General features: G+C 52.8%; 13 protein-coding genes across 13 annotated transcripts; 6 read left to right on the top strand and 7 right to left on the bottom strand.

Moving 5' to 3' along the window:
- Positions 1-143: 143 nt before the first annotated feature.
- A1O7_07470 (uncharacterized protein) lies at positions 144-1088 on the bottom strand (the record flags this gene model as incomplete). Its single annotated transcript, XM_007761470.1, has 1 exon — positions 144-1088. The coding sequence occupies one exon, from the start codon at positions 1086-1088 to the stop codon at positions 144-146; it is 945 nt and encodes a 314-aa protein (XP_007759660.1).
- Positions 1089-2586: 1498 nt separating this feature from the next.
- On the top strand, positions 2587-3903 carry A1O7_07469 (uncharacterized protein; the record flags this gene model as incomplete). Its single annotated transcript, XM_007761469.1, has 2 exons — positions 2587-2610; positions 2704-3903. The coding sequence occupies 2 exons, from the start codon at positions 2587-2589 to the stop codon at positions 3901-3903; spliced, it is 1224 nt and encodes a 407-aa protein (XP_007759659.1).
- Positions 3904-5249: 1346 nt separating this feature from the next.
- A1O7_07468 (uncharacterized protein) lies at positions 5250-6122 on the bottom strand (the record flags this gene model as incomplete). The annotated part of the gene is made up of 1 exon (XM_007761468.1): positions 5250-6122. One exon carries the CDS (start codon positions 6120-6122, stop codon positions 5250-5252), a length of 873 nt encoding a protein of 290 aa, XP_007759658.1.
- A 770-nt stretch (positions 6123-6892) lies between these two features.
- Positions 6893-9981, bottom strand: A1O7_07467 (uncharacterized protein; the record flags this gene model as incomplete). The annotated part of the gene is made up of 3 exons (XM_007761467.1): positions 6893-9077; positions 9135-9662; positions 9731-9981. 3 exons carry the CDS (start codon positions 9979-9981, stop codon positions 6893-6895), a joined length of 2964 nt encoding a protein of 987 aa, XP_007759657.1.
- A 319-nt stretch (positions 9982-10300) lies between these two features.
- On the bottom strand, positions 10301-11317 carry A1O7_07466 (uncharacterized protein; the record flags this gene model as incomplete). Its single annotated transcript, XM_007761466.1, has 2 exons — positions 10301-10677; positions 10732-11317. 2 exons carry the CDS (start codon positions 11315-11317, stop codon positions 10301-10303), a joined length of 963 nt encoding a protein of 320 aa, XP_007759656.1.
- Positions 11318-11670: 353 nt separating this feature from the next.
- Positions 11671-13173, top strand: A1O7_07465 (uncharacterized protein; the record flags this gene model as incomplete). The annotated part of the gene is made up of 2 exons (XM_007761465.1): positions 11671-12510; positions 12577-13173. The coding sequence occupies 2 exons, from the start codon at positions 11671-11673 to the stop codon at positions 13171-13173; spliced, it is 1437 nt and encodes a 478-aa protein (XP_007759655.1).
- A 1150-nt stretch (positions 13174-14323) lies between these two features.
- On the top strand, positions 14324-15665 carry A1O7_07464 (CAMK/CAMK1/CAMK1-CMK protein kinase; the record flags this gene model as incomplete). The annotated part of the gene is made up of 3 exons (XM_007761464.1): positions 14324-14575; positions 14627-14783; positions 14836-15665. The coding sequence occupies 3 exons, from the start codon at positions 14324-14326 to the stop codon at positions 15663-15665; spliced, it is 1239 nt and encodes a 412-aa protein (XP_007759654.1).
- A 783-nt stretch (positions 15666-16448) lies between these two features.
- On the bottom strand, positions 16449-17442 carry A1O7_07463 (uncharacterized protein; the record flags this gene model as incomplete). Its single annotated transcript, XM_007761463.1, has 2 exons — positions 16449-17132; positions 17185-17442. The coding sequence occupies 2 exons, from the start codon at positions 17440-17442 to the stop codon at positions 16449-16451; spliced, it is 942 nt and encodes a 313-aa protein (XP_007759653.1).
- Positions 17443-17780: 338 nt separating this feature from the next.
- A1O7_07462 (uncharacterized protein) lies at positions 17781-20617 on the top strand (the record flags this gene model as incomplete). The annotated part of the gene is made up of 3 exons (XM_007761462.1): positions 17781-18440; positions 18498-18788; positions 18851-20617. 3 exons carry the CDS (start codon positions 17781-17783, stop codon positions 20615-20617), a joined length of 2718 nt encoding a protein of 905 aa, XP_007759652.1.
- A 273-nt stretch (positions 20618-20890) lies between these two features.
- Positions 20891-22430, bottom strand: A1O7_07461 (NADH-ubiquinone oxidoreductase 49 kDa subunit, mitochondrial; the record flags this gene model as incomplete). The annotated part of the gene is made up of 2 exons (XM_007761461.1): positions 20891-21649; positions 21699-22430. The coding sequence occupies 2 exons, from the start codon at positions 22428-22430 to the stop codon at positions 20891-20893; spliced, it is 1491 nt and encodes a 496-aa protein (XP_007759651.1).
- A 302-nt stretch (positions 22431-22732) lies between these two features.
- On the top strand, positions 22733-23902 carry A1O7_07460 (DNA-directed RNA polymerase I and III subunit RPAC1; the record flags this gene model as incomplete). Its single annotated transcript, XM_007761460.1, has 2 exons — positions 22733-22777; positions 22826-23902. 2 exons carry the CDS (start codon positions 22733-22735, stop codon positions 23900-23902), a joined length of 1122 nt encoding a protein of 373 aa, XP_007759650.1.
- Positions 23903-24127: 225 nt separating this feature from the next.
- On the bottom strand, positions 24128-25486 carry A1O7_07459 (ubiquitin-activating enzyme E1 C; the record flags this gene model as incomplete). Its single annotated transcript, XM_007761459.1, has 2 exons — positions 24128-25376; positions 25425-25486. The coding sequence occupies 2 exons, from the start codon at positions 25484-25486 to the stop codon at positions 24128-24130; spliced, it is 1311 nt and encodes a 436-aa protein (XP_007759649.1).
- A 398-nt stretch (positions 25487-25884) lies between these two features.
- Positions 25885-27628, top strand: A1O7_07458 (uncharacterized protein; the record flags this gene model as incomplete). The annotated part of the gene is made up of 2 exons (XM_007761458.1): positions 25885-26611; positions 26892-27628. The coding sequence occupies 2 exons, from the start codon at positions 25885-25887 to the stop codon at positions 27626-27628; spliced, it is 1464 nt and encodes a 487-aa protein (XP_007759648.1).

Genomic DNA, 27628 nt, shown 5'->3' with positions numbered 1-27628 from the left:
AGCTCACAGGATGCCCTCTGCGGCTGAGGCAACCGAGCCCATTTCCTTGCGGTGGACCGCTGCGCTTGACGCTAGATGCAGCAGAAAATGCTGTGGTTGTAAGGGAAGGCTCTCCATACCAACTCGGCCTGGTATATTCCCTGTCACTTGCCCGCCTCGCGATTTTGGCCAAAGGGAAGATCAACCACAGTATTGCCCATCTTGATCTTAAGAAGTGAGAAGCTCACCTTGAGACCATGCAGCTGGTCATCCACCAAACCAACGAGCTTGCGCGCCCGATCTTCGGGATTTTGCAGTGTCCATGCGATGCTGATATGAAAAGCATCGGAGTTGTCGGTCACTGACACAGGCGTCTTACTCCTGGGCTGGACCAATCCGCCTGGACCAGTCTCGGCTATATCGTCATAAAGCTGAGACAAGCCGAATCGCACTGCGGTGGCATTGCAAATCGACAGTAATTTGTTCAACTCGTCATCCTCGGGCTTACTCAATCTCAGCACCAAGAAGAAGCGACTCCTATCGTAGTTCGCGACCCAGTCGAGTCTTGTGGGCCTGACTGTGAACGGCTTTATGTGGCTACTTTCCAATCCAGCCTGTATGCTGGCCTGGAACGACTCCTTCTGTTCAGTCTTCAAAATAAGGGGAGCAGATAGACTAGTATGCAATGGCAATTGTGCTCCGAGATCTGAACGTAGAAATCCGTGAATGTGGACCTTTGAAGTTTCCTTGGCCGTCGTGGTTGCCCGGCTTGATTTCCGTATCAATGTGTCGAGAAGAGCGAGCTCTGATTGTGGTGGATACCATTCGAGATAGATGTGCGTCGGCCAGTTACCTACCACATGGGGCACTTGACGCGTCCGACCAGCATGCAGGGAAGGGTCATCCGTCGTGGAAGTTCTCGCATTTGTAGCATACAGCGAATGGAATGAGGCCGGTAAAGGTGGTGGAGGTTTGGCGGTGTGGACTGGTTCATCGTCAATGTGGTCAGCCTTGCGCTTCCGTCTGGCTTGCTGGTTGGTCTTCTTCTTATCGGCCGGCTCTTGGTTGTCGCTCTCAGAGCTTGAATCGGAGTAGTCGACTAAGACCATGACTGAACTGCAAACATGCGCATGGCATGATCGACAAGCAGTGCCTGCCAAGGCAGAAATTGAAGCTCAAACCTCGACCGGTACGAGGTACGATTAATTTCTCGAATCCGGAGCCAGGCTGGCGAGGGTTTGAGCAGGCTAGGATCCCGGAGTGTTTTGTCGATCATACAGATGGGGATCCGCGGTGTACGTCAGCAAGTTGCCGTCACAGAAGACACTCAGAAGAGGTTGGATGACCTCGCCGATTGACCACCTGCAGGTTCGATAGGGATGGTGACGAGGAGCAGTATGTCTCAGATATTGCTGGTTGTCTTCGAATAGTCTCCGAGCAAATGAGAACGCAGGATTAGCAACCGTCATGAGGAGGGGAACGAACCCTCTCTCGCCATTGCACAAGAGTTGTTCAATACAATAGCATAGTACTCCGTCCTGTGTGTTCCGTAGATGTGCACGAGCCTGAACCAGATTATGCGGTGAGGACAAATCCATTACAGAAGCACACGGTACCCTGGCTAAAACTGACCTCTAACTCGTGTGCCTCGTCAAGATCTCACTAGGCTACACACTCCCCGTTACGTTAATCTGGAGCAACCCCCGTTCGCCTACCATAAGTCGGTTTACATGATTTGGGTTCCTGCTTTGGCCTGTATCAACGTCACTCGGCTCTGTGAAGTCCTGATTTCTTTATCGCAGCGTCCATAGTTAAGCTTAAGTTTAGTAGCGCATTCTAAGCCCCTTGCAGATCTACTGGGCACCAAGCAGGATCCAGCAGGCCTGGCATCAACATGCCAAGTCATAATGGGTAGTCTCTGTACAGAATTGCATACCACAGTACTACTTACTGCGTATTAAAGCAGCAGAGCCTCGACTCGACGCAAGAAGCATCGGAGGGCTTCGGCAGCGCCCTTGTCAGCCTGTTTGCAGTTTCGCTTGCACGTCAAAGAGCAGGATAACGGGTTCCGCAGGGCTACTGTGTCCATGAGTGGGCGCCAGGCCGATTAGGCTTAACTTAGCGCATCATAACGAGGCACAAGGCCAATGATACAGTGGCTTCGTGGCTAAAGCACCTCTCAAGCCTGGTCCCAGGACAGTTTGGATTGGCCCCGCCGTCCAGGCTCGAGAGACTTGCCTCCATTGAGTCCTGCATTCACTCCACCATGACATCGACACAAGCATGGGTGAGTGCGCACTGCTTGCCCGCCATGCTCCGTTGGCAAGCAGGTCTTGGGTCTTCAGCTTCGTCTCGTGTTCCTCGATATGCATACGGAAACTTGAAAGTATCGAGTATCGTGTTTTCTTCTACTTATCCTCCTGTTTTCTTATCTTGCGCACACTGAACTCGAACTCCACCCGTAAGCTGCTATAACTTACCTAGTATTCGATTTCAGTTCCTATCCGGACAAGAACTCTCCAGCGAGCGGATTATCAACGTTCATCCGCTTCCCAGACCTCTTTCTCTCAGCTTATTGTAGGCACCACACCCTCCAGCCTCGACAAGATGGACACAGGCGACAAAGAATGGGTACGTACTATCTCCTTTGCCCCTTCCTGAGTTGATCGAATCAATCCGTGCCTGTCTTACCACGCAAAGCTGACCGACCGTTGGGACCGTCAGGCAACGAAATACCTCCTCGACCCGTTGAATGCGCCCGAGCCCTCCCAAGAAGATGGTCCTGGAAACAGTTTCCGAGCCGGCGCCACCCTTCCACCCGTTAAGGCTCCTACAAAATCACAGCTAGGAAGACGCTTGTCCAAGACAAACCCGTATAGTAAGAGCTCTGAGGTGAAGCGGTCCGCGTCTCTGAACAGCGGCACCAAGGGGTCCCTTGTGACCAATTCCGGCAAGGGGCCATATCCACCACAGTCCTACCCTTCGCCTCCCCACTCAGGAAGGTCTCCTACCAGCACGGGAGGCGGCTCGGGCAAGAACTCCCCAACCGTAACACAAACTCCGCTGAGCCCACAATCGCCACGCTCCCCATCCCAAACCCACAGACAGGAAGCGTTCGGAACCAGTGACAATGCGTCGACCCCGACCGGCCGTCGCCGCCGGGGCTCATCCCTCGGCGAGCGCTACCCGGGCGACATGTCGCACCGGCCACTAGACGCCCTGGTTAAGGAGAAACACGTGGCCGACCGGGCCCGACACGCCACGCGCAAGCACCGCATCCAGCCGGACACAATCGACAACCTCGACCTCACGGGCGGAGGAGGCGCATACCACCACGGCGGGCCCTACGACGCCACGCTGTTCGCGCGCAACAATTCAAAGGACTCGCCCCTCGCTGCGCTCAAGGACTCCAACGCCGAAGCCCTCAAAGCCACGCCCAAGGAGAAAATCATCGACTCGGTGCGCGGCCACAGGCCTCTCGACGGCGTGGCTACCTTTGCGCCCGGTAACGCTGACCGCAATGGCACCGTCTACAACTACGAGGAGGGCGATAACATGATGATCGAGGGCGGGCCCGAGGGCGGCGCCTACAAGCGCTGGCCCGGGGTGCAATACCAGCCGGATGATATCAAGGGCAAGGGCGAGCCGAGTTACAGCTTGGAGAAAGCCCTTAAGGAGCATAAGATCTCGGCCCAGGACGGCGGCAGCAAGGCAACGAACGGCACGGACGGCATCGAGATGAAGACGCGCCATCGCAGTTCCAGCGCTGTGATGCCCGAGACGGTCGACCGCTCGGGCTGGGATGATGGCGATACGGGCATGGGGACGGGACTGGGCCGGAGCGGAAGTCTCAGCAAGAGACTCAGTGGCGGACTGAAGAAGAGGTTCGGAAGCATCAAAAGGAGCCACCGTCATGACGAGTGAAACTTTCTCTATCTAGTGCTCGATTCGGTAGAGAGGCAAGCGGATTACCGGCTTCAGGAAGAAGCAAGTGCTTGGGATGACAGCCCTAAGTTAACACGTCGTGGATATCGTCTTGGGTAAGAAATGAATGCGTGGGATTGACAGCCCTAACTCAACACGAGATCGGATAAATATACAAGGAGCGCACCGGCTATGCTACTGTAATGCTGGAAAGATAAAGGTTGAACGGATCAGAGTCGATGTACGTGTATAGGTATAGCTATAGGATGGTGACAGCGTCATTGATACATGCGGGCGATGTTGTGGCTTGCCCACGTCGTCGATCGTTGCACACAATTTGATTGAACCCAAGCCGAGCTATGACTCCGACGAGACCCTTGATTATGCTTCGGACTTGTCCTCGAGCTGCTTGTCGTTCTCGGTTAAAGTCTTTCTACTTGCGCCATTCGCGGAATGACTGTAGAGGCCGACGTCTGACCGAGGCCAGATTGTGATATCACACACGCAGACAGCTCGTCCTCTGCGTAAGGACGATCCATTAGAAGAGGCAACCAGTTCGTGAGAGTCTGTGGGCATCTTTGTCCATACGGATTTGGACGAATAACTTTCTGCCATGTGTTTGAGCACCTCTCGGAGTCTGTCCTCTTCGAACTTGACATTCCTGCCATTGTCTCGACCTCTCAACAGAATGTCGACGACAAAGACAACTCATCGCAACACACCGGAACACCGCCACCAGAAGCACTCGCTCCGGAGTCAGCCGAGCATGGTTGTCATCCGCAGGTCCACCGGCAAGTTTGTATTGCACATATCGCTTAGTATCTGGTCAATTCAATTCCGACAGTGATTTCTAGGCATCGCTGAATGCCCCTCCAAGCCATGCGCAAAGGCGATAATTACCTGTACCTCGGGAGATCGTGGTAAGAAAACGATCCGATATTGCCACGTCTGACTGTCTGGAAAGTGAGCCTTTGTACATACTCGCCGAGGTTGGCATCGCCCTCTGGTTTTGTACACGATTGGAAACCGGTCGTCCATATGGATTCCCTACCCATGGTGAGGTGGCAGTTTCCATGCAAAGCACCGCAGGCTTCGCCGACGACAGCGAACGGGATGCGCCCGCCGTGACAATTCTGGTCCTTGCAATTGCTTTGCAAAGGATCGGCCTGAACGGACGGACAGCGTTCAGGTAGGCTGAGGCTGAAATCTGCCTCAAACCGCGTTCGGCAGACCTCGATTGTGCAAGCGGCGGAGAACTTGAGCACGTCGGGCTTCCCTCACTTGGACCACACCGACACCCTGGCGGCGTAGGCAGATTCACTGTGGCGTCTTCAGGACAAGTGAAATTATGGACGTTGAGCACTGCCAAAATCCTCCTTCGCATCAGGTCTATCCCACGACTCTTTTTCTAGCACTCTCACACGTTGTTCGATCTGCTGGATTTTCCCATGGTTCTCGGCTTTTGCCGCCTCCTGCAGATCAAAGGTCTGTTTGAATTGCTCGAGCATGAACGGCTCGAGCGTGCTTTTCTTGCCCGCTCGGTAGTTATACACCACGACGTCTTCGAGACACCTCGCCGCGGGTCTCTGCTTGACTTCAGACATGATCAAGACGTCAAGTATAAGCGACTCTGTAGACTCGTCCGGCCGGGCCCTCAACTTGTGGTATACAGATATACGATCGGGCCAAGTCATGGGAAACTTGAAGTCCACAGTGATACTCTTCAGGATCAGTCCGATGCCTCTGGAGGTCAATAACTCCTCCCATTGGCGCTTGTGCGCCGGGTCGACGTGTCTGCTATAGTTGCGTATCCAATTGCAGCGTCCACTCTCCGCAAAGCGCACATACATGACATTGTTGACGTGGCCCATGGAATCTTGCTCGCCCCAGACTATGTTTTGCCTGTGTAGGCCAGCTCTTTTCTCCGAGGTAAGGTAGCCCTCACTACCTGCCACGAGTTCTCGCCAGTCTCGACCGAGGATACCGAGAAGATTGCCGGCCTCCTCGACGAGCTTGGGGGCAAGACCAAAAGTGATGCACCGTCCAATTCGGGATTTTGTGTCGGAAAGCCATCGTGGAGAGATCGCGTTCTTCGCTCCCTCGGTGGTGGTTGCAGCTGCGGGAGGAGTGCCAGAGGAGTAACTCCGTGGTGAGCGAGGTATGTGGTCGGTCAAAGCGATTGTGCGGCAAGCACGCCACCAGGTGCGCTGAGCTAGCATGTTAGCATCGCATACTTCACGTTACTGAGCTGGAGGACACGAAGAGAGCCCAGGTCCACGCGGGAGAGCGGAATTCTGTAATTAATTATCTCTCGGACCAAGCTCGGCGTTCCGTCATTCTCACTATCGTGCTCTCACTCTTCGTCGCATATCGGGATTTCAAACTCTAAAGAAACCATTCCTTCGCACTTCCATGGCCGGTGAGCGTGCATCTGTGTGCTACGAAGCCCTGCCTGATGACCAGATCCCGAAAGGGAGCTCCTTACAAAACCACAGGCACATCGAGCCGTGTCACATCACGAATATGGCTGATACAACTATGTACGCGAGGCGACCCCGGGAGTGAACACGCCTCGGCAATTGAACCAATGCTTGAATGCAGCCTTCCATTCGACGGCCCAGCCTTACGCCTTTCATCTCATTCCTCATGTTTTGATGAGGAGCGTACACCGCGCTGACAAAGGTGTGACACGTTGCTGGTGGTTCAGATGAAGTTGGAAAAGCATAGTCTCACGTTTGCCTTTTGCTCTTGGGCCTAACATACTGGTGTACATAATACACTCTAACATCTGCTTTTCACTTGAGTGTGGGAGTTCATAACTCGTAACATCAATTACTGCCGCAATATCGTAGTCATCCTGCACGGCTCATTCCTCAAATCCTTGATTATGTCGTAATTCATATGCCCTAAGCTCTGCATCTATAGTGCAGCTTGACATCTTGTCTAGATCAGGCACATGCTTTCTTTGCCTCGACTCTCAGGTGCTGGGTTATTCATTCGCCACACCAACAGTGCCATACTTGAGCTTGTGCCACAGCTGAAAGGAGCTGATCTCCGCAACTGTGTTCAAGGCATGGAAAGTCTTCAAATGCGATACATACTTATCCTTATCAGGGTAGAACTTGTTCTTTGCGCCGCAGTCGGGATGCAAGCATCTGGTCCCGTAGAATGGTGCGATTTCCGGACCGCCAAAGTGTTTGGGGGCCTCAGATTTCTCGACACCGTGTGACACGTTGAGGTGGCGTACGAGAGCAGGCTCAGCTGTGTACGTGGTGTCAAAGTTAGAGCACAGTGGATAGTTACACGGTCCAGCTTGAAACTCCCGTGCGACGGGTGAGGAGACGTCTATGGTGGCCAGATCCGGGCGAGGATGAAGGCGTACAGTGGCAGCAGTCGGCATGTACTTTGGATATTGGTCAGGAGTCTGCTTGTGCGTCTTCTTGAGGTGGCTGGTGTAGTCACTGTAGTTGGCAAACTCTGCAACCGTTTTGCAGCCCGGGAACAAACACATCGTAGTCATGTACGAGGCGCTGGTCCCGCGAGGAGCCCTGAACATGACATTGATAATCTTGCCAATGTACTCCAGAGCCTGCGTATTGTCGAACATGTGGAAGGTGCTGAGATGCCGGCGGAAGGCTTCTCGAGAAACGAAATAGTGATCACCAGGGAGTTGGCATCCAAGAACGTTGCATGCCTGTTCTTTTGGCCATTGCGCGTCATGGTGTAGGTTGCGGTGGTTTTTGAGCAAGTGCATCGTTGCGAAGTCCTTTGTCACCCCACAGATATTGCTATCAGGACACGGTTTGGGAAAGCCATCGTGTACCATGTTGATGTCCGCGCGTTTGCGATTGCGACTTTTTGGCACCGTTTGCTGGTGCTCTTCGCCAATAGACAAAGGTTCTTCGTCACCAAGACCGTCTGACAAGACTCCTTCACAGTTGACCTCATGCTGCTCACGTCGCAATTTCGAATCAAAAGCCCTCAGGCAACCCTCTTTGCGGCAGGCGAAAAGGAACTTCGAAGGCGCAAGCCGGCTGCCTCCGGTCTCAGCGTCGTGTGGTAGATTTGGACTTGCGGTGCTGACCAGATTGATCGTGGACAGAAAGCCTATGAAGTCGGAGATAGAAGATGTGAGGATGCTCGATTGTTGAGGCGGCGGGCACGATGCCAGTAAGGAGACATAGCCGTTAGACATGCTATCGACCGCCTCAACTGAAGGGTCGGAACTGTGACCAGCGTTGTCGAGCCCGAGTATATTCGTCATGGTTTGGACGGAAGACTCCTCGATACCTTCGTTTGCAGTATTGGCATCATCTTGAGCTTTAGTGGCAGGCAGTGGCCGTGGTATATTGGTGATGTCCATCAATGGGGCACGTACGAGGGCTGAATCGATAGGAGGTCCATCGATGTAGGCCGGAACGTGTGACCCGTTGTCAGAGTCCACGACTGCATCCATTTCCGATAGAGTGCTCGAGTCGTTCATGACTGACTGCTGTTGAGCCAACCAACGGTCGTATTGAACCTTCTCTAGCGCTTTACGAGCCTTGTGACGACTGTTGCGATCATTCACATCGAGTTTGTGGGTCGTACAGTATTTGTCGATGTCTTTCGTGGCGACTTTACGCTTCACGAACGGCGTAGGAGCCAACGGAACTTCAAAAGGGTCTTCTGCTGCAATGGCTGATACTTCAATACGGGCTGCCCAGCTGTCGCCTTTCACTCGCCCGATGTATCGGTCAGTGGTGCCATTGCTCTTGGCTTGCTGAGAGTGGCCAAGAGATCTGCGTACTCCTTCGACATTAGTAGATTGCTTCAGTGAGAAAATATCAGAAGCAGCTCCACGGCGGAGATCGTGTGACACGGGCCGCGCCATCATTCCGATGAGGCTCGCTGCATGGCGGAGAAAACGGGTCTGCTGGCCCACTGGGGCGGCGTTCGCAAAATCCAGACGTTCTCCCTTTGTGTGTCCGAAGAAAACAGGGTCGTCAGGTCTGCTCCAAACAAACCGCTTGCTACGGCGCCGAAGGACTACAGAGATGAGCTCTTCCCACGCTGTCTCCGCGACTCTCCCGATGCGGAGCGCATATGCCACGAGCAATTTGACGACGTCGACAGTGTTGTGCTCTTCGTCCAGCAGCCCAAACTCCAGCTGCAGGGCATTCCTCGGGTCGTTCCTGGAGTAGTCAGTATCAGCGCTTCAGATAAAGTTGGGGTCAACTGGAGATACATACTTGTGCGCTTTTCGATACTGTAGGGTAATCAGCATTCTGAGCCCGGGGTCCTTGACAGAAGAGCCTGTGGCTACAAGCTCGATGTCCTGCCATTTCAAATACTCGGCGCCACCGTAGTGTGAAGACCTCGTGAAATCGCCAGCCCTCGCAGCCAGTGCTGCCTGTAGTACAAGACCAAGGCACCCGGCTAGCGTGACATCCCATGATTTTGTACCGTTGAGCATGGCATCAGTGAAGACGGCCGTCACCATGCGCTTCACCATCTGACAAGATAGCCATAGAGCTGCTTGCACGGGACTCTTCGTGATTTCTCCATCGTTGAGAAGTTGTTGGATCGTGGCATCTAGTCGAAGCTCGTCCCGTTTGGATAGCTTGAAATCTTCGTACTTGAAAAAGAGTGCTCGCTCAAGGTGGGCCCTGGCGCCTTTGATAACTGTCCAAGCTATCTTGCCGTCCTCGTGTCTGGATTCTAAGTGACTAGGCAGTTGGAAGAGGAAGCGAATCAGATCGTCTCCTGTTGGTGTGGCACTGTGAAGAGATGATTAGACTCTATCTGTAGATGAACGGGTCACACGTTGACAACACTCAGCACTTACTTCTGGCGACGGTTGATGTGGAGTGTAGACTGTGCATACTGTTCGAAGAGTACAAGCCAGTACTCGCGGTGGATGGCCGTACTGGGAGCACTGGCAACATCACGGAGCTTCTCGAGTTTCTTTTTGGACTCAATTCGATCCACGGCCGACTTTTCAAGGATAGATTCGATGGCTTTGCGGCCGATACGCGGGTTCTGGGTTTCCTCATCGCTGAATTCGATATCAGATGAACCTTCAGAATCGTCTGCCATGTCAATGGTCGTACAGAGTAGCAAAACAGAGGCAGAAAGTAAGCAAAATCAAGAGAGAGGGTAGCAGAACGGAGAGAAAAAAAACTGAGAGGAGAAGAGGGATAGGAGAGTTATTATTGTCGAGCAAAGTAAAAGTGACTGTTGGTAAAGGCAAGGTAGGCGTCTGAATCTGCTTTGACTCACGAGGAAACTGCAGCCAAGTAACGTTGAGACCGAGAGTCCTAGACATATCACGCCCTGAATTCACTGGAAGTTTGGGCTGGCTTTATCTCTATCGCTACTTCTTGTCGTCCTGCTCCTTTAGCCGTAGTTTCTCTTCTTAATGAAGCCTCTGTTTCTTGACCGTGTCGTCCTGGAGGCTGTCTTGGGTATGCCTTTTCTTTGACTTCTTCTTCTTCTTCTTTCCCTTCCTCTCCTCTGCCTTCTTCTTCTTCCCCTTCTTCTCCCCCTCCTTCTCCTCCATTCTGCTCTTCTTCTTTTTCTTCTTCTTCCTGACGCTCTTATTTTCAGTCTCGGTATCGGTACTTTCAAATCGCCACTCGACCGGCTTCGGCTGATTCTCAATCAACGTGTCCCACGTTGGCTGGTCGATTGGGTCACTGTGTTTGATATCTGGGTTATCAATCTCATAGACTGACTGGTCGAGACTCTCTCGCATGTGCCGGGGACGCCATTCCAGGGCTGCTGTATCTGAAACTGCGTGTATTTTAGTGACCTAGCTGAACGGACAACCAAGTAGACCTAACTTACAGTTGGGGACCATTGACAGACTATCTCCAGCTTCTCCGCCGTCTTCGCCGTCTTCTCCGTTGTCGGAACCGTCTTCTTCGTCGTCGGAATCGTCTTCACCTTCACTGTCTGACTCAGATGACTCAGACGATCCAGTTGAGTTATCTGAATTGTCTTCAGACATGTAATTCGGAGGCACCCATTGCTTCATGTCTGCTTTGCCTGTGGCATTGGGCCGCAAGAGAATAACGAGTGACCCGTTGGCCTTCATGAGTGCAGTCTTGTTGGCCTTGCAAGGCTGATTGAGTTCATTGACCAAGGCGTTGCGGAGACTTCTCAACGCATACTTCTCTGCATTGCTAAAATCACTCACAGGCTGGCGACTGAATGGATCATGAAGAAAGTCATCGATAGTGTTTGCGAGGACCGTGTTGCGGTTGTTGATGTCCTTTTCGAGCGCGTCTTGTAAGTTTGCGTCCTCCGTGGCCTCGAGGTTCGCCTCGGCCTTGACTTGCGCATCAAGGTGGTCTCGAAGAATGTTGAGCTGGTGATTAGGTCCACGAGGGACAGCGGCGACCGTGGCCTGCCTCCTCCGCTTTGGTGGCATTTCTTACCCTGGGCAAGGAGACCCGCAGAAAATGTTTATGTCATGTGTGTGTGAGTGTTTGTGTAAAGGGTTGTTTGAATAATGCACCGAGAACTTATTGATCATTAAGTCAACTTGAACTCTCTGCTCAATCGCCAAGACCTCACGTCAATTGCAGGTCAGTTATTAGTGAAGTATGCCAGTGAAGTGCGGCAGTGAAGAATTATCGCCCCGTTAACACTTGCACCCTTGAAGCTGCGCCTATTTTCCCATCTCCAGACATCGTCCCCGCCTTTCAGACTACGTAACCCTAAGACCCACGAAGGAACGACTCCTGCCGAGAGCCATTGGCTGCTGGTGCGTACCTACTCGAAATGGCATCCACAATCTCCAAATCCGTCGACCAGCTGGCCTTCAACGTGTCTCTCGTTGCCTATGACCATGGTCTTACATCTGAAGATTTCCCAGCCGGCGGGCGCTTGGGCTTCAGGGAAATCAAACGCAACAAGAAAATCGAGCACCTCAAAGATGGCGACTACACCATCCCACCGATCAAGCCGACCCATCAGGAACTCTCGATTGACCAAGCCGAATTTGTCGGAATCTGGATCGGGATGCGACCATCCACGGCGAACAATGTGGCTGAAGGAGGGAGCAGCAGCAACAGCTTCAAGGGAAAATCTATCCAGAATCTGGCGCTAAGTGGGGGGTACACCGTCCTCGCCAAAGATCCAAAGGCTCTGCGAGTTGTGGTGCCGATGGACAAAGAGACCGCAAGCTACTATGTTCTCGCTGACCCGGACAACACTGGCCTCTGTTGGGGCATCAGCGTTCTCATCACCGAAGTCTTTTTCTTCCCACAGTATCGAAACGACGCGCAGACCGACGTCTCGAAGCGCAAGAGTGAGTGGAGTGAGCGGGTCCGCAAAGTCAGCAATCCGGTGGAGAAGGTCAGCTTCGCAAAGGCTTACGACAAGACCAAGTTCCAGGTACCACCGAAGCAGTCGCTTGCGAATGACCTCTCAAGCTTCATGGGTACCTACATCGAGGGCGGTGATGAATCTGTGTTGAGATCGGCCATTGATCTCATCGATCGAATTGACACCGACGGCTCTTTCATCCCACCTCCACATAATACTGCCCTCGTCAAGCTCGCACAGTCGACTACCAATATGAGCGGCGAGGATTGTGCGGCCGCCTTGTCTGAGCTTTTGGTAAGTCATCCACCGTGTCACACGTTGCTGCCTGCTTGCCTTGTCAACTAACCACTTTTGCAACAGACCCTGGCACCCGAGCTCAAGGAGCTGGACATAACCGCTCGAGAACTACGACGTATCAACAAGGGTCTTGCCAACAGCAAGGCAATCCTTCCATATTGTCACCTTCGAGCCTTCATCGTTCAATGTGTGCATGAGATGCGAATGTTCGAGGAAGACGACATTGCTCATGTGATCGTCCGTTGTGTCAATCACGTCCGTCTGCAAATTGGTGGCAAGCCCACTTTCGTCGAGCGACAAGCCGGGCATGATGGGTTAAGTCTCATCTTGGCCGGCCAACAACAAAAGATGCAGGACTTTCTGGCTTACGCGCGCCAGTCCATCACGGCGTTGAAGGACAGTCAGGGTAACAGCGTCGTAGCCACCGCTCCAACACTGCCTCAGATCTGGACAAAGTACGGCGTTTCCCCAGATCTGGATACGGCCAAGGCCTTTGCAACGGCCATCCATCGACACAATGTTGAGGCTTTGGCAACCATTCTGGCTATATTCGAAAAGTTGCTCAAGGGAAATTGTGACCACCTCGAAAAGCTCAGGATGAGCATCCCACCAGTGGAACCAGACGAGGATGGGGACGAGAACATGACGGCGGGTATCTGATGGATTGCGAGAGCAAAGCACTTGGGTGTGCACCGAACGCAAAGGGTAGAAGAAACGTGTCACTCGTTCAGACGAGTTCTTGCCATTGGGAATAAAATGCTGCTGCTCCGGCACGTACCGATCCACTTGAGCTTTTCGGTGCTGTCCTATTCCCACCAGTATCTGTCCACTTTGAGTTTCCCGGCTACCAAAATTTTCCTAACGTTAGACATTTGGGCATGGGATTGCTCGATGGTGAGACAGGGTCGAGTCCTCAAGCTCTGACTGGAAATTTGAAATAAGCCCCAGAGGACATCAGCCAGGGCATTCCTGTATATATACTGCTAGTCGCATGCATCCCATTCGTGTCGTGAAGCTCTCTGAAGACAGTGTTGCATTGCACGACTCCGTGTACAACCCATGTCGCCCTCATGAAAGGCAGGCTATGTACGGAGTACTCCGTACCCTGTCCTGTGTACAGTGGCCAAGGCGCCCTGACTGGCTCGCACAGTAGTTCAGCCCTGCAGCTGAGCTAAAGCCATTCCTTGCTTGATCCCCACCATCTACCCACCTGAGTCTCGCGAGCTCAGCCACGAATACAGCCCCCAAACCTTCTGGCACGATACAGCTGCGACCAGCACTCTTACTTCACCTGTGCTTCCTGCTCTCTGCCTTCCCAAAATTGCGCCTGACTCTTGCCAACGACTCTCCTTCGCTGTCCTTGTGCCCTGCCTCGACTGCGGTCTCGCGCATAGCCATATCTCCACCACCGTCAGCCTCGACAATACCCCGCAGCAGTTCGAGTCTCCTGCCGAATACTTCAACGTGCGGCTGTCCTCAGAAGTCAAGAGTGGTATAAGGCTCGAGGAAGCTAGATTAGGATTTCTTCCGACCATTACGCCTTTCTATCGCTCGGAGGTCGGACCTGCCTCAAGCACTGTGAAGGACCACGACTGCCTACCCAGGCGCTTGCCTGAGCCGCTGCAACCATGAGTGCTTGTAAGTCTCAACATCTCCTTTCGAAGGCAGTCTCCTTTCCGCTCCTTGCATGTGTACTAGCGAAACTGTACTATGCATTCTTAGTCTTGGGACGAGACCACGGAATATCTGGCGAACTGAGCTGAAGACTCTTTGATGTACACTGCTGATCCGTCGACGAATAGTCAGTGGCATGATGAACAAGCTGCAAGGCCAACCCGACAGCTACGACAAGAAATCTAGATACCGCTTCGGAAAGACTCTGGGAGCAGGCACGTATGGTATCGTCCGGGAGGCCGAGGCCGGCGGAGAAAAGGTCGCAGTCAAAATCATCCTCAAGAAGAGCGTGAAAGGGAATGAGCAGATGGTGTACGATGAACTCCAGATGCTGCAAACCTTGAAGCATCCGCATATCGTCCAGTTCGTCGACTGGTTCGAGTCAAGAGTCAGGAACATCCGCATACTCATGCACTGGCCGAGACTAACACGGCGATAGGACAAGTTCTACATTGTGACCCAATTGGCTACGGGTGGGGAGCTGTTCGATCGGATTTGTGACAAGGGCAAGTTCACGGAGAGAGACGCCTCACAGACGATTAAGCAGGTGCTGGAGGCTGTCGACTACCTCCACGAGCGGAACATTGTGCACCGAGGTACGGGGACTACACAACTCTGAAGAACATGACTCCTGACACAAGACTCCAGATCTCAAACCAGAAAACTTGCTCTACCTCACGAGGGAGCCCGACTCCGAACTTGTCCTTGCTGACTTCGGTATCGCCAAGACTCTGGAGAGTCCTGGTGCTGTGCTGACCTCAATGGCCGGCTCTTTTGGTTATGCCGCTCCTGAAGTGATGCTCAAGCAGGGTCACGGCAAGGCGGTCGACATGTGGTCGTTGGGCGTCATCACATACACGCTCCTCTGCGGCTACTCGCCTTTCAGATCCGAGAACCTGGCAGATCTCGTCGACGAATGTAGGAGCGGCCGGATCATCTTCCACGAGCGATACTGGAAAGATGTCAGCAAAGATGCGAAAGAGTTCATCTTGAGTCTGCTCCAACCAGAACCGAAACGGCGGGCCACTAGCAAGGAAGCGCTCAAGCATATCTGGCTCACAGGTGAAACCGCCTCAGACCACGATCTCCTACCAGAGATCAGAGCCTACCTCGCAAAGATGAAGTTGAAGCGGGGTATCGAGCTTGTCAAGCTGGCCAACCGGATCGATGCTCTAAAGATGCAAGACCAAGAAGACCCAGGCTCGCCCGACGCAAATGACATCCCTGCCAACGCTCAAAATGCTGCCGGGCTAGCCGTCAAAAACCATATCAGAGGGGTGTCACCCGGCCGGGGCCTTGCGACCAGTGAAGCAAATGAAAAACGATCATTGAGCAATGCTGCCAAGAGTGCTATTTTCAGAGAAGTCGTGCTCGCCAAAGTACGAGAGATGAAGGACAAGGAAAAGACCGACAAGCTTGTTGCCGACGTGACGAAGGAGCATGAACGTAGGAAGAGTTTCTCCGGTCAGAAGTCGTGATGCGATGAAAGGGCCCTGGTCGACTTTCTTGTTCTTTAATGACCACGAGATGAATACGCTAGCACGGCTTCGAGTGGTATGATTATCGGGAGAGCCTCGGAAGAATTCGACACCCGCATGGAGGAAGAAAGTGTCGGGTGGCCATGCAAATGCAGATCCTGTATTGTCATGCCTCGAAGGAATCAATGATTAGGCACGCGGGTCACGCATCGACTTTAGCTGAACTTCATTTAGCCTTTGACGAGCACATGAGTAGGGTTATCAAAATGCATACGTTGACCACGCTCGCCACGCACTCTGGGCCCGCTTACATGCTGTGAATCGACAGGGGAGCCCAGAGCCATACGCGAGCACCTATCATATTCTACGGAGTACGCTCCCGCTGCTCGGCCTGACAGCTACCGAGCATTGACATAACATCGCGTTTGAGGTGTTGGTCCTCGTGGCACCTTGACATATGCTCTACTCGCAACCACTATAGTATCGTCAACGCAGGGAGTGGCTTGAGTTTACGCGGTCGGGAGTACACGAGCGCGTACACGGCGAGTAAGCATGCGGTGTTGGGGCTGACGAGGTGTGCGGCCAAGGAGGTGGGTAAGAGGGGGGTGCGTGTGAATTGCATTGCGCCGTGAGTGGGCTCTCTCTTTCTGTCTCTCTCGCAGTGCTCGAAATCACGCTAGTATGTTGAGCCCAAGTGCAGGGCGAAAATGTTAGACTCTGTGCTTTTCCAACTTCATCTGATTCACCAGCAACGTGTCACACCTTTGTAACCAGTGGTGAGCTTTAGGCCGGGGCTTCTTCTTCTTCCGCGAGGCCTTCCTTTTCAGCTTCGTCTTCGAAATCACCTTCCTCAGTCTTGGCCTTCAACTTCTTGAGCTCGCTGGCTGAGATCTTGCTGACCTTGAAGGTTTGACCCTCAGGTGGTCCCTTCTTATGTCTGCGAACGGTCTTCCGAATCTTTTTGGTCTCAGGGTCGGTGAGATTTGTTGGGCGATAAAGCTGGTTCGTAGTCGCGTCGTACCACACTCCTGGTTTGATCTCCTCAAATGAGGCAGATTCGACAAGTTCGCTTTCTGGCACCTTTTCATCGTCGGCGACTGGCACAAGGTCGTAGAAGCCACCCTCGTCTTCTTTAGCGGCAAAAGTGCTGAGCTCTTCGTCGGTCATTTTCGCCACCAGCTGGTTGTCGGCCTCTACGCGATCGAGGAATTGGTTGAGTCCCCGTAGTGTATTCTTTCTAGTCGTGCCATGTTTAGGATCACCTTTGACTCCCGCGCTGACATCTTCTTCGGGCACGCTGCTGCTCACATCCGAGCCCTCTCCTTCCGCGTCCTCTCCTTCCGAAGAGCTCTCTTCTGCCTCACTGACGTCGCTATCATGGCTTTCGTCAGAATCTTGATCATTGTCCTCCTCGTCTGCAGAGACATCAGAGCTAACACCAAGCGTATGGTCCAGGGTCAAGTCATCCTCGCCTCCATGTTAGCCAACGTGTCACACGGTTCACGGTAGTCACGCTTACCATGAGAGCATCATCCGTCGAGAGCTCGTTGGCGGCAAGATCTTGTAGTCTACGAGAACCAGTCCGCCCCTTCGCACGGGCCTCCTTGGTGTTTTTCTTCAAATCACTCATCCCGAAAATTCCTGTCTTCCGCTGATGCAGTGCAGACTTGTTGGAGCCAACCATCGCTGAGACGCCGGTCTTCTGCCTCTTGTTCGTCAAATTCTTCAGATCACCCATCCCAAAAACGCCCGTTTTGCGTTTTTGAGGCGGAGCCATGTTGGGCGAAAATGGAATCTTCAGGAAAGTGAGTGAGCGGGAGGGTGAGAGCAATACGAGGTGTCGTGTAGATGATAGTTGGTGTGAAAAGTTTTCGTGGATCTGTAGTGATCATTTATATAAGGGTATAAGTGAAGCTTCAATGAAACTATAGTAAACGAAGTAGTTGAGTGACTTGCGAATTCACAGCGTGCTCTAGTGAATCACTCGTCTTCACTTCACTCTCATCTATCTTACTCGTGTCCTCGAGCCTTAACATTTCTTTTCAAATCCCACAGACATTACTGCTCGTCTTTTATCGAACCTGTCATCATCCGCAAGGCGTCTTTACGCGCAAGATGGCCGCGCAGCAGCTCCAAGAGTCATGGAGGTCCTCACTTGCCGAGTTTCTCGCTTACTGTGAGCGGCGTGTGCTTGACAACAATACACTCATCGAGGCTGTGCGTGACCATGTCAGCAAGACTGAGCTTGCAACCACAGCTCATATCAAACCCCACGTCTTTCTCATAGATCACTCCTCCGCTCAGACATTGGACGAACAACGAAACAGTGCTACGACCCCAGAGTCATCAGCAAATCTCAACAAAAAAGAACAAGATGGAGAAGATGTTGCTGCTAGAGAATCGAAGAAGCTCAGAAGCGGTCGTATCTTAATGCAGGATAACAATGTTGGAGACCTAGACCAGGCCGATGCTGGGACAAGCCAGAACGGGTCACACGGTCATGGTCTTGAAGTCAGCAGCGGTGGAGACGATGCGGATTTCGAGTATCAGGACGACAGATCACATGAGAGTGGCGATGACGATTTGACAATAGGTGCTGCAGAAATCCGAGAGCTCATGCATGACGACGACGACGGCAATGATGATCTTCACGAGCAAGAACGCGAAGCCACTGCCAATGATCGTCACCACCCGGAAAACTACATTGCAGTGGAAGGGTACGAAGTTCCGGTTCCTATTTGGCGTTATTTAGGGCGGGAATGTACGCAGGCCATCGTCAGTCTCTTCAAAGACCCTTTGACACAACAAACTCAATACTAATATACCGAATAGGTCGAACTATTGGAGGCTAAGCCCATTGAGCAACCCGAGAACTGTCGGACCCAGCTTAAGCCCTGGCAACTCACTGGAGTGGGTAAGCTCAAGCATCTTTTCGAGACTCGTCACAAAGGAGGAATTCTTGGTGACGAGCAGGGTTTGGGTAAGTCATTGGAGGCAATCACGGCTATGGTCGAGGATATTGTTGCGAACCAGGGGAAACCATACCGCGGTTTCAATTTGATTGTGACAACCAAGAGCTGTGCACAGCAGTGGATCGATGAGATCAAAAAGCACTATGGATCGGTGAGTTGATATGCCGTCCTGGCGTTGCTGGCCTCGAGGAAACGGTGACTGACTGGCTTCAGGAGATGGCGAAGAAAGCCTTTTTTCTCAACGATGCCAAGGTCACCGCCAACGAATTGCTCGACGGCGAATACAATTTTGTCGTATGTACCTGGCAATTCGTCATGAGTCGTTACGCCTCGTATCGGAAGAATATCGATTTCTTCAGACTGCTTGCAATGAAAGGCAAAAAATGGGTCGACGAGAACCTGTCCTCAGTCGATCACATGCCCCTCAACGGGAGACACGTTAATGCACTATTTTCTCACGTCTATGATGAGCTCGGCTTTCCGATCAGACATCTCGTTCTCGACGAAGCTCAATTCGCAAAGAATGTGCTTACGAAGACTTATGATGCAGTCCGCCACTTGCATTACGAGCGCATCATGCTATTGAGCGGCACCTTTCTGGCCAACAGATGGTACGATATATTTGGCTTCGTATCACTGATTCCAGGTCATCCCTTCAAGGACTTCCAGCAGTTCATGAAGACTTTTGCCCATAGAGAGGAAAATGGGTACTACTCATCACCCTCGGTGTCGAAGAGGAATCGGTTAGTCAAATTCTTGATGAGCTTCACCGTCGCTCGACCAGTCTCTGTGTTGAAATTGCCCCACCTCAGCAGAGAATACCATGATTTCCAGCTCACGGATGACGAGGAAGCAGAGGTGGCATTCCGGGTGGAGAAGTATCTCATGCTCATGTCTTTTTCAGGCAGACAACAAGTCTTCCAGCCCAGCAATTCCGATGGGAAGAATAAGGCTCTCCAACAAGCAGTACTTGCACAGTTGCAATGCGCCAACCGTGCCTTGATCCCGCCTGGAAAAGCCCAGGTATCGCAGCACCTCCTCTCGCAATACGCCAGGCTCAAGGATCGCTTCGCAACAGCCAGAAAAGCAGCGGGTGGTACAGTGACGATGCAAGACCTTCTTGCCATGATCACTCCAGATGGAATGACCTCAAAGCAGATTACATCAGTCAAAGTGGCTGAGGAGCTATTGAACGTGTCACTCCATGTGCAGCAGGGCGAAACGGCCGAGATCGAGGGAGACGTCCCAGAGGATAGTGCTTCTAACAATCAAGCTCGTACAGAAGAATCACTGGCGGAGGATCCGGATTCCCCAGCGGGTCTCCCAGAGATTCTTGAGCAGGATGACTCCAGCGACTATAAATCGTTCAAATGGCCCGAGGAACGTAAAGATTGGCTCGCGAGACTTGCTGCCATTCCAGACAGCGAGCTGCTGTCTCGCAAGGTGCTATGCATCCTGGACCTCATGTCAAATCTGCGATCCAATTATCCTGGCGAAAGAATCATTGTGTTCTCCAAGTACTTGAAATTTCTCGATATGCTGGGCGAAGCCATGCGTCGCAGTAGCACGCTGTCCGACACGGTGCCGTTGCAATTCAATGGTACTCTCAATTCTCACCAACGCTCATTCAGTCAGAAATCGTTCAATGACGAGAACAACAAGCGACCCATCTTCGTCACAGCTGGAAGTGGAGGCGCGGGTCTCAATCTTACTGGGGGCTCTCAGATCATCCAATGTGAACCGTGGTGGAACCCAAACGACGAGAATCAGGCCCAGAGTCGTGCTTGGCGCATGGGACAGACCAAGGACGTACACGTTTATGTGATCCGTGGTATCAACAGCCTCATCGACTACATCATACAACAGTGCCAGAATATCAAGGCCGCGACCAACACGGGTATCATGGGGCCTTTGCGGCGGGAGGACGATAGCGTGGCCATCATTCCAAGACAATATCAGGGAGGCATCGGAGAACGCTGAAAGGAGACCGTGTCACACGCTGGAGTGCTGAGGCAGGAATCTGAGCTTGACAGTGTTCAAGGGCAGGAAATACCTTGGGGCAAGCTGGCAATGTTTACTGCATGGAGTCAGGATCAGCACGACTGGTGCCAAAGCAGTCTATCATACGAGATACGGCAGGAGCCATGTTCCTAGGAACGTACATACATGAGCAGGAAGTCGTCTGACCCCCTCGCACGTCTTTCACAAGCACCACGAGCATCGAGCATCCTTCTCCCTTCCTTCCCGTCTACCTTATCTGTCGATTTCGCCGAAAACTAGGTCCATGGTGCCGATGATGGCAACGGCATCTGCCAGAAGATGGCCACGGCTGATCTGGTCGAAACAGCTCAAATGGGCAAACCCTGGAGCACGGACGTGACACCGGTACGGCCGTTCACTCCCATCACTGACAACGTAGACGCCCATCTCGCCCTTCGGCGCTTCAATCGCAGTGTAGGTGTCGCCCGGAGGGACCGTGTAACCCTTGGTGTAGAGCAAGAAATGATGGATCAGAGCTTCCATGTTCTCTTTCATGGCGGCTCGAGGCGGCGGTGCAATCTTGTAGTCTTCGACCTTGACTGGGCCAGGCGGCATCTTGTTCAAGCACTGGTGGATGATTCGCAATGACTGTCGGAACTCTTCCATTCTGCAAAGATATCGATCGTAGCAGTCGCCATTCTGGCCCACGGGCACGTCGAAATCAACTTTGTCGTAGGCGTCATACGGTTGGCTCTTTCGAATATCCCACGGCACGCCAGAGCCTCTGAGCATGACACCTGAGAAGCCATAGTTGAGGGCATCGGCAGCAGAGACAACACCGACGCCTTTGGTCCGACCGATCCAGATTCTGTTGTCTGTAAGAAGTTCCTCGGTTTCGTCAATGCGGTCGCCGAATTGAGTGGCCCAAGCGTAAATGTCGTCCAGCAGCCCAAGGGGGATGTCTTGGCTGACACCACCAGGACGGACGTATGCAGCATGAAGTCTTGCGCCAGAAACGCGCTCGTAAAATTCCTATCAAACATTACAATCTTGGTTCCTGCGAAAACGCCTCGATACTCACCATTAGCTTTTCTCGCTCTTCAAAGCCCCACAGGAACGGGGTCAAAGCACCAACGTCCATGGCGTGTGACAGAATCGACATCAGGTGGTTGAGAATTCTGGTGATTTCGCCAAACAAGGTTCGAATCCACTTGGCTCGCTCGGGAATGTCGACATTGAGCAGCTTCTCGACGGCCAACGAAAAGACCTGCTCGTTGGTCATCATCGAGACATAGTCGAAACGGTCAAAGTAGGGAAGCGCCTGGAGATATGTCTTGTACTCGATCAACTTCTCGGTTCCACGGTGCAGCAAGCCGACATGAGGATCCGCTCGGAGAATTTCCTCCCCATTGAGCTCGAGAATGAGACGCAGCACGCCGTGCGCGGCGGGATGTTGTGGGCCAAAGTTCACGGTGTAATGCCGAATCTTTCTTGTTTCAAAGTCATCGCCCAGGTTTTGGTCAGGGGCCTTGTTGACATATTCGGTTCTCTCCTGGTTTACGTGCTGGGTGAAAGTCGAATCGGTCGGGCTGATAGTCGTTGTTAAGGGTCCGCTCGCGTATTCTGGATTGGGCGTCGGATTGGGGCTCGTGCTAGGAGGGCCTTCCTGCCTTCGAGATGGCGTGGTACAGATGGCGCGGGTCACGAAAGGAGTGTGTCCCTGTCTTGATTGAAGCTGAAAGCTGGGTCTGAGGCAGAGTCGTTTGGCCGAGTGCGAGTGCCGGCTCGCGGCTCGTGCGAAGGAGGCGGCCATTGTCATGCTTGTCTAGACTGGCACGATGCCAGAAGGAGGGAAGCGGTGGTTGTCGAGCTAATGCCTCGAAATCGGCGGCATCAATCGCTGGGGGACGAAACGGACGATGGCGATTTCCAATGTGCCTTTGATGTCGGCTCTATGACAGCTGCTTTCCGGATTAGAGGCCCGCTGATTGGCTGGAAGGATAGCCAATCAGAGATAGGTAGCGCCACCCAGCGGGGCCGGGACCAAATTTCTTTGGAGAGCAGATATTCTGTCACTTTTCGAGTCCGTCCAGCGTACTGGAGACCAACCTCTCCATGGCGCCCATACAGCCCTCACAAGACAGCCTAGACAGGCGGAAGGTACGTCGCATAACGCCTGCCATCAGCACGGTATACTGAATTCTCCAGCTCGTCGGCATCAACGCCGAAACTGTCACCAACATCACCTCGACCGACTTCCCCGGCCACCATGCGGGCGAGGACAATTCCTGGTCGCTCGAGAAGTTCAAGCAGATCCTCAAGATAGTCTTCTACCAAAATCAGAAACATGAAGTGACGTTTTCCCTCATCGGCGTTGACGCCTCCATCGCCAACGCCTTCCGCCGCATCCTCCTCGCCGAAGTCCCCACCCTAGCCATCGAAAAAGTCTACGTCCAGAACAACACCTCCGTCATTGCGGACGAAGTCCTCGCCCACCGATTGGGTCTCGTCCCACTCAAAGGAAACATACAGGGCCTGAGGAAACTCACGCCTTACGTCCAGACAGACCTAGACACCGTGGCCCGCTTGACGGAGCTCACTGATAACAACACCATCGCCCTATCGATGAAAGTAAAATGCGAGCGCAATCCCAATGCCGACAAGACTGCGACTGAGCCGGAGGACAAGTACATCAACAGCAACGTATATTCGCGACACTTTAACTTCTTGCCGGAAGCCATGCAGGCGTCCCTTTTCGGCAATGAGCCCATCCAAGCGGTCAGTCCAGATATCTTGATCGCGAAGCTCCGGCCAGGCCAGGAGATCGATGTGGTTATGCATGCGCACATGGGCAAGGGGGGGGATCACGCGAAGTTTTCACCCGTCGCGACCGCGACATATCGACTCCTCCCGACCATCACGATTACCCAACCGATCCTGGGCGCGGACGCGATCAAGTTCCAGCAATGCTTCCCTGATGGGGTCATCAAACTCGAAAGAGTAACTCCGCAGGAAGCGCAAGGGGACACAGCAGCCTATCACCACCACGAGGGTGACGAGAAAGCAGTCGTTGCAGACGTGATGCGCGACACGGTCTCTAGAGAATGTCTCCGACACGACGAGTTCAAAGGCAAAGTCAAGTTGGGGAGAGTGCAAGATCACTTCATCTTCAACGTGGAAAGTACCGGGCAGTTCCCCAGTGATGACCTATTCCTCCAGAGCGTCGATATCCTGAAGAAGAAGGCCAAGAGGCTATTGAAAGCACTGGATGAGATCGAGAAATGATCCGGGCTTTAAGCCATGTGCCATGAGATACGAGTGGGTGGATTGAACCTGGCGTCCTCGTGCATTGCAAGGCGTTTAGCATGAGCTTCCCAAGTTAGATACCACGATTGCAAAATCAAAAAGTGCTATGACTCTGAACCTATAGCTTGATGGCGCCTGCATGCGGACAAGTCTATGGTAGTGCCATTCCTCGTCAGTCGTGTGCTTCCGCGTGAGCATCCATGTTCACTTCTTGCGCACCAGTCTGAACTTGAAACTGATCGTGAGCGCCGCATCACTGACACCCACCTCCTCACCATCACTGACCAACTCGCCCATCTTCTTCTGCAGATTCGGGCGCGTCTGCTCCTCCAGACTCTTCGGAGCTTGGACATACAGCGTCTTGGCCTCAGTACGAATACTCGGCTTCTTCAACTGCGCCTCGGCCCTCTCAGCCAGACTTGCGAGGAACTCCTCTAACGTCCACTCGGGGTCGATGGTAATGGTCTGAGCCAGATTTCCGCATACAGGACAGTCGTCTTTCTTCTCCGCCGCAAACGTATACGTATATAGACCGCTTTCGTTCGAGTCGCCTGTATACATCATGTAATTGTCCAGAAACGGGGCGCAAGAGGTGGCGATTTTCAGGGCTTCATTGCAGCATGCTGCCGCGATGATGGCGTTCGTGCTCGCTATGGCGGGGATGATGTTCTTCACCACACCCTGTGTCATTGAGTACGTGACTCCGGGGATGTTGAATTCTTGTGCACGTTTCAGCGCCGTGCTGTACAGCCAGGAGATATGTTCGGGATTGTCCGTGTCGAGGGTGTCATTTTTGCGTTGTTCCTCCCAGGCGACAATGTGGGCCCATTCAATACAGTGGTGAGGTTGACGAGGGATGGTGGCGAGGGTACACAGTGGGACGGCGGCTCGTGGTGCGTGCATGGATAATTGGCACTCAATGCAGGATGTAAGACTGGGGAGGATGACCCTAGCTTGGCCTTTGAAACCTTCTGTTCCGCCGTCAATGAGTGGTTTGAGGGATTCAGGGTTCTCCATGTCGACCATGTCGACCAGGGTGGCGTTGATCCATCTCCGTGCTTCAATGCTGTCGAGGCCACAGATGACGAGCTTGAATTGCATGTAATAGTCTTCGTCCTTGTCCTGGATCTTACCATTGTAGGGCGTGATTTTGACTCCAGGCACACGTCGTTCGACGAAAGCGGCGGCAACTTCAGCTTTGGATTTGCCCACGTCAGATTGGCGGAAGAGGAATTGTCGGTTTAGATTTGAAACGTCGATCGTGTCCATATCGATGACGTGGATGTCCTTGAAGCCTGACATGGCCAGGTTCTTCAGGATCTCACAGCCTAGCCCCCCAGCGCCGATGACCAGGACACGCGAAGACTCCAAGGCATCGATGGTCTCTTCTCCAGGAACGAACTCCTCGCCGGCATAAGGTGACGTTGTGGACAGTATGCGGTCAAGATATGTCCTTAGCAGAAGTCAGACTCAGCGACCCTCCAGAAGGCTTTGATCTTACCATCGTTCTCGGGGAGGCGAAGGTGTGCCGTTGGTGAGGAGGGATGAAACCGGTATCGCCATGTTGCTGGCTGGCGGTCACCGCCCTGTCTACGCCACCAGCCGCTCGATTGATTTATTGCATTGGTTTTGGATTGTTCTTCGAGATGTCACAACAGCCGGATGAGACAAGGCCGGGGGAATGAAGAAAAGTGTACTGATGTTTGTTAATAGAAGTCCGGAGGCACCTCAGAAGTGACCCACCTACTGTACACTGGTAAGACCGCGCCGCTTTTACATAAAGTCACTTGGGCCTTTCCTTACCTCGACGGTCCTACCACATCTCTCTCTCTCTCTCTCTCTCTCTCACTCTCTCACCTTCACCTTCACATGAACCTTGCTCATCTTAGAAATGCAAGACAGCACATTTTCTCTTTCGTGTCACCCGCCCGATGGGACCCACGAGCAGGGGAATTCTTTCAATGAGGTCGATAAGACGCATTCTGCAGAAGTTCCGGTGGACCAACTCCAATCCCACCCCGAGCCCGGATCTGTTCTACCCTACCACATGTCGATGGCTCTGGAACGAGCCTAGAAAGCTCGAGGAGCACACCCAGAAATTTGACCTGAAGGCCCTAGAACATGTCATCGCCAAGACAGCTGGATCAGGCGCCGCCTCTGCTGCTCTACGATTTGAGAATATTGCAGAAGGAGGTTCCAACAAAGCTTTCCTCGCTATTCTCGGTGATCAGCGACTAATAGTCAAGATTCCTGACCCGGTAGTCCCGCCACGTCTGGTCACAGCAAGTGAAGTGGCTACGCTTCATTTCCTACGGTCCGAGTTGGAACTACCAGTACCGAAGGTGTTTTCGTGGAGCGACACCAGTGACAATCCAGTTGGTTGCGAATACATCATTCTGGAAGAGGCTCAGGGTCAGGCTCTGAATACTGTATGGTCTGACCTTCCAATCCCGGAGAAACTCATGGTGGTGGATGAAATCCTATCCATCCACAAGCGACTCGCCGCCACCAGTCATATGTTCAATGGGTACGGCAGTCTGTACTTCGATGGTGATGCCTCAAGGTTCGGCTTTTCGCGGCATTTTCCAGTGCGCTCGACGCGAACCCAAACATACTGCATCGGCCCCTTAGCGGATGAACATTTCATTGGGTCTGCGTCTACATCTTCGGGAGTGGATTGTGGGCCTTGTAAGTCAGTACAGAACGTTCCCAATTGTCTAGCTGCTTACTAGCCAGGGCGTACCTCGGAAGATTACCTCGTCTCCATTGCACGCTCTTCAATGGCACAAGGTCATGGTGCACCAGAACGAAGATAGGGCCACTGATCGACCATTCTCCTTCCCGATAAACACAGTAAGCGATACGTCCGCTTTTGCACTGTGTGAGATGCTCCAAACACTTTGCGCGGCAATCCCATATGTCCTCCCACATTCTGCCAGCCATCGTCTACCACTGCTATGGCATACAGATCTTCACAACGGCAATTTGTTCGTGTCACCGAAGGGTAAGATTACGAGCATCGTTGACTGGCAGGGTACAAATGTATTACCGTCGTTTCTAACGGCGCGAGTCCCCCAGTTTATCGCTGTGCAACACGATGCACTTTTACTGGAGCTCCCAGAGAATTTCTCAGAGCTACGTAAAGCGAGAAGGCTTGAGGTCTGGGAGAGACACCGTCAGTCTATGCTCCAACAGTACTATCGAGCTGGACTGAAGGAGACTATCCCCGACCTTGCTACTTTGCTGGAGGATAAACAGCTAGCCCCAATTCGAAAACAGGTTGAACTGTTTGCCCGAGCCCCTCCCGGGCAAGATGTCGACGCCCTTTTCCTGAAAGAGACGTTACTCCGGATCCAGCGCAATTGGTCTAGCTTTTTTCGCGACCAAAGAATGGTTGCACAATGCCCCATCAAAATCGAGGGCGATGTCTTGATCAATCACCAGAGGGATGGCCGTCGTTACAACGACTTCCAAGATCTCCTCAAGACTCACAATATACCGGTCGCCAACGAGGGTTGGGTTCCGAGGGATGAGTTTAAAGAACGGAAAAGACACCTCCGAGCTGTGGTTAGAGAAGCTATCGAGACTTTGGAGAGTCAACAAGAGCGTCAGGAGTTTAAGAACAGACTTCAGCAATGGAACCTGACTGACTGGGATACATACTTGCTTGATCGACGGCGTTGGTGGCCGGTACTTGCGGATTAG

Source organism: Cladophialophora yegresii (assembly GCF_000585515.1).
Source record: "Cladophialophora yegresii CBS 114405 chromosome Unknown aczIN-supercont1.5, whole genome shotgun sequence".
In the NCBI taxonomy this organism is placed as follows: domain Eukaryota; kingdom Fungi; phylum Ascomycota; class Eurotiomycetes; order Chaetothyriales; family Herpotrichiellaceae; genus Cladophialophora; species Cladophialophora yegresii.
This window is presented reverse-complemented; position numbering and strand designations above follow the sequence as displayed.